Source organism: Prionailurus bengalensis, chromosome D2, assembly GCF_016509475.1.
Source record: "Prionailurus bengalensis isolate Pbe53 chromosome D2, Fcat_Pben_1.1_paternal_pri, whole genome shotgun sequence".
In the NCBI taxonomy this organism is placed as follows: Eukaryota; Metazoa; Chordata; class Mammalia; order Carnivora; family Felidae; genus Prionailurus; species Prionailurus bengalensis.
The window spans coordinates 30,230,987-30,239,886 of NC_057351.1; the positions used below are offsets into that span (position 1 = coordinate 30,230,987).

The following is an 8,900-nucleotide window of genomic DNA, read 5'->3' on the forward strand; positions in this document are numbered from 1 at the left end:
GGACTCAGTCTTCTCTGCCTTTGAGCACAGTGTCACAATCTTTTAGCCCAAACTAGAGGAGAGGCCCAGATCCCCAGAAAGTATCATCCCTCTCCTTGGAGTGAGCCCCCCCGCCCAGCCGCACCCCAGAGGCTGTGGTCCTCCCTTCTGCACAATCCAGTTACTTAGCTGAGGCTTTTTGAGGGTACTTTTTTTTTTATTGGCTCAAAATCTCATTCACCAGTCTCTAAATAATCTTATGTACAAAATATAGACTCCCCCCCCCCTGCTGTGAAATCTTATCAATAAATACAAACGTGTAAAGGAGGGGAGGGGGGGGTATATAATTTACCATACCAAAATTCATTTCAAAAGATATCATATAATTTACAAACTGATTTTTTCTTCTCTCTTCTTCTTTTTTTCTTCCTTCCTTCCTTCCTTCCTTCCTTCCTTCCTTCCTTCCTTTTTTTCTTTCTTTTTTTTAAGACAGGGGAGCTTCAGTCGCAGGGAAGCGGGAGAGACATTCCTGAGCCAGGCGGTGTCTGCCGCAGTTCACAGCCTGGTCTCCCTCCCCCGGGAGGCTCTGAAAAGTGCACCGAGAGAAGGCGGAGGATCGCCTTCGTGGATTAAGGCAGCGGACCGGCCAGAAACCAGGGCTTAATACGGAGAGGGTCAGCGGCGTCTTTCCAGAAGAGACGCTGGGCGAGGAGAGCAAACCGGAAGAGATCAAATACTGGATTAAGTCACCTTGGTTGGAAGGTTGGTAAGAGACAGACTGGCACACTTGAGGGAGGGTGGGATGGCTGGAGACAGTGTCTCCGGCCGCGTAGCGCTACCATTGTCGTCGTCTCTGCGGGAGACTTGGGGTGGTTGCAGGGAGGGGAACGCTCGAAGCCTGCAACGCCCACCTGCTTGCGCACCAACCTGCGTGCGGTGGTCTGAAGTTAGCGCGACGCAGAGGACGGGGGATTGAATCCAGCCTGTCACCCTCGTAGGCGCCTGGGCTCATCGGGTGTCAGCGAGCCAGAGACTGGAAGGGCAAGTTCGCACGAGGGCCCCCGTAACCGCCCCCTCCCTCTCTCCCGAGCACCCGCCGCCCAGAGACCCGCGGGCCCCTTCATAGAAAGTCTGAGAACGCTAGGGCGCCGGGGTGCAGACCGGTAGGGGAGGCAGGCATCTGCAGCCCCGGACGCTCCTCCAGCGAGGCGGCGGGGCTCAGGCTGCCCGCCTGGGAGACCGGAGAGTAGAGGGAGCCCCATTCTCCCGGGGAGCCGCCGTCCTGGCGGCCCAGCTCTTCGCAGGGCGGCGCGGGCGGCTCCAGCCCGTAGAGGTTGTGGTCTGCTATGCGCAGCGCCTGCGTCAGCGCCCAGATGTAGTTGTGCGCGAAGCGTAGCGTCTCGATCTTGGTGAGCTTGGCATCGTCGGGAAAGGTGGGCAGGACGCCGCGAAGCGCGTCCAGCGCGGAGTTGAGGTTGTGCATCCGATTGCGCTCGCGGTCGTTGGCCTTCTTGCGCCGGCTCCGCCGCTGCTTGCTCAGAGCCAACTCGCTCTTGGGCCGGCTGCGCCCCCCGCGCCTCGGCCGGAGCTTCCTCGAGGCGCCTCGGCAGCCGCCCCCTTCCTCCTCCGCGCAGCCCCCCTGCACGCGAGCCGGGCTGGGCGGAGCGGACGCAACGCAGGTCACTTCGGCGTCCGAGGCGCCCTGGAAGGGCTGTTCTGTCTCGTGGGTCGTTTGGACAGCCGGCACACCCGAGGGATGAGGCGCCATCCTGAGGCTGGGGTGAGAGGTCCGGGTGAGCGTGGGTGGGCCACCCGCGCGCAATTCCCGGTCCCCGGGTCAAGTGAGGGGGAAAAAAGATGACGAGAAAGAGCCACCCCTCCGCTCCCGCCGGATCACAGGACCCCTTTCCCCCCTCCACCCGTCGCTCTGTGACCTCCAGGTGTTACCTTGTTCCCGCGCGCAAAAGGGTAGAAGCGGCGAGCAACGAGAGCAATGGGGAGCTTTGCTGGCCTTTTCGTCTGTTAAGTCCAGCCAGGATGCAGGAGCCGCAGCCTGGAAGTTTCCCCAGCCCAAGAGAAGCGAAGAGCAAAGGGGGTCCCGGGCCACTGTTGCTGTCTTCGGCGCGGCTGCGAGACCATTCGGAATTTTTTCTGAGCCTCAAGTCGTGTGCCCCTTGGCACGCTTTATCTGCTCGGCCCGGGCCAGGAGCGTGCCTGCCCCGTTGCTGCCCGAGCCGCCGGCCAATCAGCGCCGGGGCCAGGGGGCCGCGCCACGCGAGCCCGCTCCTCCCCCGCGGGGCACAGCTGGATTCCGGACAAAGGGCCCGGGTCGGGGGAGGGGAGCGCCGCTCTGTTTGCTTTCTCCCCGCGGGCTCGGTCCCAGCAACTCTCGGTTCCTCAAAGAGCCTCGCCCAGGGAGAGGAGCCTCGTCTGGCTCGCGTCTGGCCGCCCCAGACCGCTTTGCTCGTATTCAGTTTTTCCTTGGCATCTGTCCAGCCCCTCCTTTGGTACCTCGAAGAGGGCTTTGGGAAGCCCACGGGGACATTTAGGCTCAGAGAAGGAGGTGGCTTGCCCCAAATCACGCGGCGAGACATGGGACCAGGTGCAAGGTGCCCTGACTACCAGTTTGGAGGAGCGTCCACGAACTCCTGAAGCCACCTTGCTCTTCTGCGCTCCGGGTCAGGCTAGGAAACACACATGGAGCGATGTTTCACGGACCCTCTCCATTCTGGAAGGAGGGGCGGGGCGACCACAGAGACAGATCCTGCCTAGGTCCCTGCCACGTAGAGACCTTCCCTGGAGGTGAGGAGCCCCCCTACCTCCCACCACAGTGCTCTGAGACGAGGCTCCACACTCCTCAGAGGGAGGCGCTTAGAACCTCTCCTCCCCATCCATCCCCCATCAGGAACCTAAGACGTTTCCATCCTGTCCCAGAGGCGGAGGGTGGTTATGGTGGGACCTCCAGGGGACATTCGACCACTACCAATCGCGGACAGTCCCCTAGCATTCGGGCCAGGGTCTCTGGGGAAGAGCTCAGGTGAGAAGGGGTCAGGAGAGGGCCGGGAGTTCGCAGCAAGGCTTTGTCTTTTAAATGCCCGTGGTGCGCTGGCGCTGCGAGACACAGACGACTTCTTTCTTCCCTTCGTCCCCCTGTCCAATCACAGCCAGGGGCTGCCAGCACTACCTGGCCCAGCTCCAGCCGGGTGTGAGGCGGGGGCGTCCTGCCCTGAGCACCGCTCAGGGACTCCGCGGGCCCCTGTTGGCGCCGGCTGGAAATCTTTCCAAAGTCAGCCTGAACTCATCATCCCTCTTTTCTTCCCTGCCCTTCCCTTTTGTCCCCGCCTCGGACACCCCGTGGTCTTCTGCTTCCGGTCACTCTGGGTGAGGGGTCGCGGCTTCCGCTCCTCTCTCTTGACCGCGACGTGTCCGGTGGGGGCAGAGGCCGGGGGGGGGGGGGGAAGCCGAGGGTGGGAAGACTGGGGCCCCGGTTACGTCTCCGCAGGCAGAGAAAGCTGTGCTTCCTAGCAGGTCCAGTGCCTCCCGGAAGCTGGAGGAGGGGGGCTGGACCCGGCTGGGAAACCGAGGGGATGGGGTGAAGGGAGGAGGTAGGTCTGCGTATCTGCCCCAGTGACCGCCTCTCCACACCCGCCCAGGCTGCTTCGGGGGCGGGGGCGCAGTTACCTCCAAGGCAGAAGAGGATGGATATGCTTGGGCGCCAGGGAGAGAGAGCTCTAGGACTGGACGGGGGTGGGGGCGCTGTCCTTCCGATCTCAGCCGGTGCGCGGTTAGCAGAGGTTCCTTCCCTTTCTGCTTTCCAACTGAAGCTAGGGGTCAGGCTCCCGAGGAGCAAAGGGAAGAGACTCCTGGATTGCATTTTGCTGCTGCTCCTCCCTCACGTCAGGATTGCTCCAAATTTGTTTCCTAGTCGTAAGAATGAGAACCAGAGGCCCGTTTTACAGATGGAGACGTCAAGGCCCAGAAGGGGAAGTGATTCACCTAAGGTCACACAGCAAGTTCTGTCAGAACCACGTAGAACTCAGGTCCTAAGACTCGGGCTTCTAGATTCTCCCCTCGCACCTGCTGCCTCTCCTTGATTGGGGGAAAATATTTTTTTCCCCAAGGCAAAACCAGACACCCCAGAGTGTAGAAGGTAGGAGAAGTCCTGTATCTGTGGGGGAGACAGGGTCAGAGTGGAAACGGACCGATGCTTCATCTTGCTACTTTCCTGCCCTATACCCGAACCTTGCTTGGTTTCTATCATCCTGCAAATTATGAACAGACAGGAAATCCGAAGCATGCTTCCCTAGGGCTCTGGGACCCAGCCCCACTCGGGGGAGCCTGCCCTGGCGATAAGGGATCCAAACATCCCTGTGGGTCCCGGGAGGCCTGAAGAGCAGCTCCAAACCAGGACTCTCACCCGGCAGTGGCTCTCAGATAAAGGGCAAAGGAGGGACTCGCTTGGCTCAGTTTTGCCTCAAGCGGCTGATAGATACTGGTAAGAGCCGCAGGGCGAGTTTCCTGCACCAGGCAAGATTCTGGGCATTCTTGGGAACCTTCTTAACCGGGAGAGAATTCTGGGACCCACGTGAGATTCTTATCCAGATCCCCCAGAGCAGCTCTGGCCCAGGGCTCTTCGGGGATTCCAGGCCGCCACCACTACGGCTTTGCGCAAAACATAGGGCGAGGAGCGCGCAGCGGCCAGGAGTAGCGGTCGCCTTGAGGAGCTCCCACAACTCTCCGCAGCCCTTCTTCTGGCCAGGAGGGCGGGGTCCGAGGTCAAAGAGTCCTGGGGGATTGGAGATCCAGGGTCCACGTCCTCCCTTTCCGCTGTAGGGGACGCACAGACCTCTCTCCAAAGTTAATCCCCGTGCTTTTGGTGGCGGAGGCGCAAAGCAGTGGTAACTCAGTGCGCGCCGGCGGTTTTTGTGAAACGGCTCTTCCAGCGGGGAGCAGAGCCTGTTCCTGAAGCCCCCGGCCAGCCACCGCCTCTAAGGCCTCCGAGACGCGCGCGCCTCTACTCTCTGAGGCCTACGCACGTCTGGAGGCTGAGGGGGCCCAGGAGACGGGCGACAGCCTGACGCCCGGAGACCGCGGGCAGATTGGAAAAGAAGGAAGGCAGCGGTCGGCCCTGCCGCCTTCCTGTCGGCGGGGGGAATCTTAGCAGTGCCTGGGGGCTCTTTGAGAAACAAGCGGGAGGGAGGGGGGCCATAGGAAGCTGAATAGCTAATGGCTTGCCGGAGGAGGGGGCTTCTTTCTCTCGCCTTCGCCTGGGCCCTGAAAGAGGGGAAGACAAAAATCTGGCGAGCGAGCTGCCTGGGCCGAGACTGGCCACTTCAAACAGCCCTTCAAACAAAAGGAGACGATGAAAAGAAAGCCCCACCTGTCTCCAGTGTTTGCTAAAATAATAATAAATAGATTTCGTTTAATAAATAATTACAAGAGATTGTAAAGTGGAGTGCTTTGGAAAACATCTACCGCGGGAGTCCCGCAGCCAGCCGTCACCTGCTCCCAAGGCGGACAACTTTATTGTTAAGCCACCCCCCAACTAGTTTGCCTCTGATAAACTCTCCCTCGTTTTCACAATGACTGTTTACTCATAGTTAGCACAATATTACCTTTGCCGTGATAAACCCAGAAGGGGGGAGACGTGGCCCCTGGCCCCTGGGCACACCTGTCCCAGAAACTGACACATGGATTTGGCAAGGAGCAGGCCTCCCCCCGGGGGCCCTGCCTCCGTGTACATTGGCCCAATTGCCACCCATTTATAACAGGTTGACTGCAAGGCCTATCTCGGTCCTATTTGTCTTCTTTTATTGAAAGCATATGGTCTCCAGGGGCTCACCAGCCCCATATTTCATCTGCCGGGAGCTGGGGCGCTTCCGCAGGCTGGTGCTGCCCGGCGCACGGCTCCCCACTCAACGGCTGCTGCGCCAGCTGAGGGGATGGCGGAGGTGGGGTGGGGAGAGATAAGGCGGGCTCCTCATTCGCTTTGGGAGAGAAACCATTCCCTCAGAGACTCCCCCTCCCCGGGCGCAGAGACCTCGTGCGCTCTTGAGTGGGTGGCTGGTTCTTTTTCTTGGGTAGGTGAGAGGGCGCCATATGCCACCCCCCAGGGCGTAGGAGGGAACTCCAGCCCAGGGAGTCCTCGAACAAAGGGAGGAGAGGGCCCGGGACCTCAGGAGCGCCCGAGGTCTTTATTTCCAGATCCCCCTCCCTGTCCAGGGCCACCTCCCCCCGGATGTCCGTAGCTGGCGCGCAGCGCCTGGAAACAAAGTGTCCACATTATCCCAGCCGCCAGCCGAGACAGTGAATGCGTGAAAAGGTGCATTGCGCACCAAGACACCTGTTGAAGAGGCGCCTCTTCTCAGCGCCTCTCGGTTCTGCCCTCGGTCAGCAGCGAGTGGGGGGTGGGAGGAGGGAGAGATACTGTGATTTGTGGCGACATATGTTGAGCAGATTGGTGTGTACTCTTCACAGGGCCACACGCACCCTCGCTCCCATACACACCCCGCGAGAAAGAGCAGCTGCTGTCCTCACCTTCTCCCGACATAATACCTGGGCCAGGCGCCTTGGCGTCGCCTTTTGAGACTCCATCTCTCCCCCACCCTCTCTGCTTTCCGCCCCACCTGCCGTCCCAATCTTGGCAGCTTCGTTGTAGGACGTTATTGTCAAATTTAACAGATGCACGTTTGTTCCCAGCGCCTGGTCTCCAACACACACACACACACACACACACACACACGCACACACACACACACACGCAGGCATCCACAGAAAACGCGACCGATGACACAGATGCGGAGCGCAAGATGTCCATATGCCCGGCTCCGCGCCCGCCAGGGCTGGGGAAACAAACAGGACTGTGTCATTTTCTCTCCCCAGCCCAGAAAAAACGGAAACTGCCGCGGGCGGGGAGGCCACCTCCAGGCGCCTCCCGCTTAGCGCTTGCCCTTCGGCGCGAGGGCGCACCGCACCTCTGGGCGCAGCGCTAGAGCCAGGAGAGCGCACGGCTGTGGACGCAGAGCGCCGACGGTGAGGCGGCGGGAAAGGGGCCCCTGGCAGGAGCATTGAGGGCCAGTAGCTCTGGAGGTGCGGGTCACTGCCTGACCTCTCTGGTCCTTGCTTGACCTCTGGACTTCTCAGTTGCTGAGTGGTGAAGTTGCCCCAGTCTTCCCAGGATTCCCGGGAGTGGACATCCACCTGAGGCCCGCTAGGGGCAGGCCCGGACCCCTCTTTTTTGACGCTCCTCTGCCCACTTATCTCCTTGCCTGGGCTTTCCTAACACAACGGTGATGAGAAGGGCACTGGGGGTGGGGGTGGGGGGCTGGCTCTGCCACTGTCCTTGTGCTGTCCTGAGAAAATTACTTCACCTGGCCCCCCTTCCCATCTATTAAGGGAAAAAGCTGTAAAGGAAATACATTTTCAAAATTTCAAATTTGCAAAACTTGGAAACCTTGGATATCAACAGGTCTTAGGGGAGAGAGGAGGAAACCCAGAGAGAGAGAGAGAGAGAGAGAGCAGTCCCCTCCTCCAATACCCACACTCAGTTTGCCAGATCTGAGTTTCTGGCCGAGAAAGACAGTTTCTGGGGGAAAGACAGGCACTGGGGGGTGTAGGAAGCTGTCCTCTGTCCCCTCTGTCTTTCGACTCCTGGAGCACAGGCAACGATTGGGCCACGGTGACCCTCAGTGGCAGCATGCTACCAGGCTTTCAGCCCTTCATTTCTTCCAGTGCTGGGGTGGAGCTGGGAAGCTGGGGGGGTGGGTGTGTGGCTCTGAAGCCTCTTCCTCTTTCCAGGCCTGATTTTGGAGAAAACCATGTTCCTCTTACCCTCGGCGTGACTTTGGATGAGCTGTGCTCCTTCCGCGTCCTTGCACAAGTGTTTTTGACTTTCCCTGTGGTTTTTGGTTTTGACAGAACGTGGTCCTGACATTTCTGAGATGCACTGGCCCAGGGCAGAGGACATCCTCCTTTGGGAGAAGTCTTTCTCCCTACAAGTCAGGGGAGCCCTCTGCCGGGGGGGTGCCTCTGTTCCCTAGCCCTGATGCCCCCTTCCCACCCATTCCCGGTGCCACGGGGATTGTGCCTAGGCAACAGCGGGAAGAACCAAAGGGTGTCGGGATTGCTGTGAGTTGGGGGGTGAGAGCAGGAGAAATCTATCCTCCTCACCTTTTTTAGGTCACCTTGGATACAATACTCACCCCGCCTCCACTTGTCAGTTTGGGAAGGCAGGAAGGGGACAGGGGTGGAAGGCGAGGAGGGTCAAGAATTAATTCTAGACTAAGTCAGTGCGGAAGCAACAGAAGGTCAGGCAGTGTACTTTCCCACACAGTACTTAGTAACTTTTTTTTAAATGTTTTTTTGTTATTTATTTGAGAGAGAGAGACAGAGTGCAAACGGGGGAGGTGCAGAGAGAGAGAGAGAGAGAGAGGGAGACGCAGAATCCGAAGCAGGCTCCAGGCTCTGAGCCGTCAGCATAGAGCCCAACGAGGGGCTCGAACCTACGATCATGTCCTGAGACCAAGTCGGATGCTTAACCGACTGAGCCACTCAGCCGTCCCAGTACTTTAATATCCACGTAGAACTTTGAGGAGGCAGATCACTCTCTCATATCACTGGCAGGGGTGGCGGTTCCTGATTTACTGTTGCCAATTTACTCCTGAGCATTCTGGGACTCAAGGTCACAGAGCTGAGTTCTGGAGCCCCTCTTCCCTTGTGTCCACCCCAGTGCTGGCACCTTCTGTCACCTTCCTGGCCCCCTACCCACTGCCCACGCTCCAGGAACCCTTTGGAGGTGGGCAGGTCTGTCAGAGTTTTGGGGGTCCAGAAGCTGAAGGATTTGGAAGCAATAAACAATGGAGATGGCCCCTTCTCTCTCAGTTTTCTCCTCCTATCGCTTCCACAAGCTTCTCCTAGCTCCC

The 8,900-nt window shown here is 59.2% G+C and overlaps 1 protein-coding gene across 1 annotated transcript; it reads right to left on the reverse strand.

The window, feature by feature from the left end:
• Nucleotides 1-1,099: 1,099 nt before the first annotated feature.
• On the reverse strand, nt 1,100-1,802 carry NEUROG3 (neurogenin 3). The gene has a single exon (XM_043598166.1). The coding sequence runs from the start codon at nt 1,745-1,747 to the stop codon at nt 1,100-1,102; it is 648 nt and encodes a 215-aa protein (XP_043454101.1). The 5' UTR covers nt 1,748-1,802.
• Between the last annotated feature and the right edge of the window lie 7,098 nt (nt 1,803-8,900).

Coding starts and splice junctions, on each gene's coding strand:
- NEUROG3 (XM_043598166.1), bottom strand. CDS start 1,747: ATGGCGCCTCATCCCTCGGGTGTGCCGGCTGTCCAAACGACCCACGAG.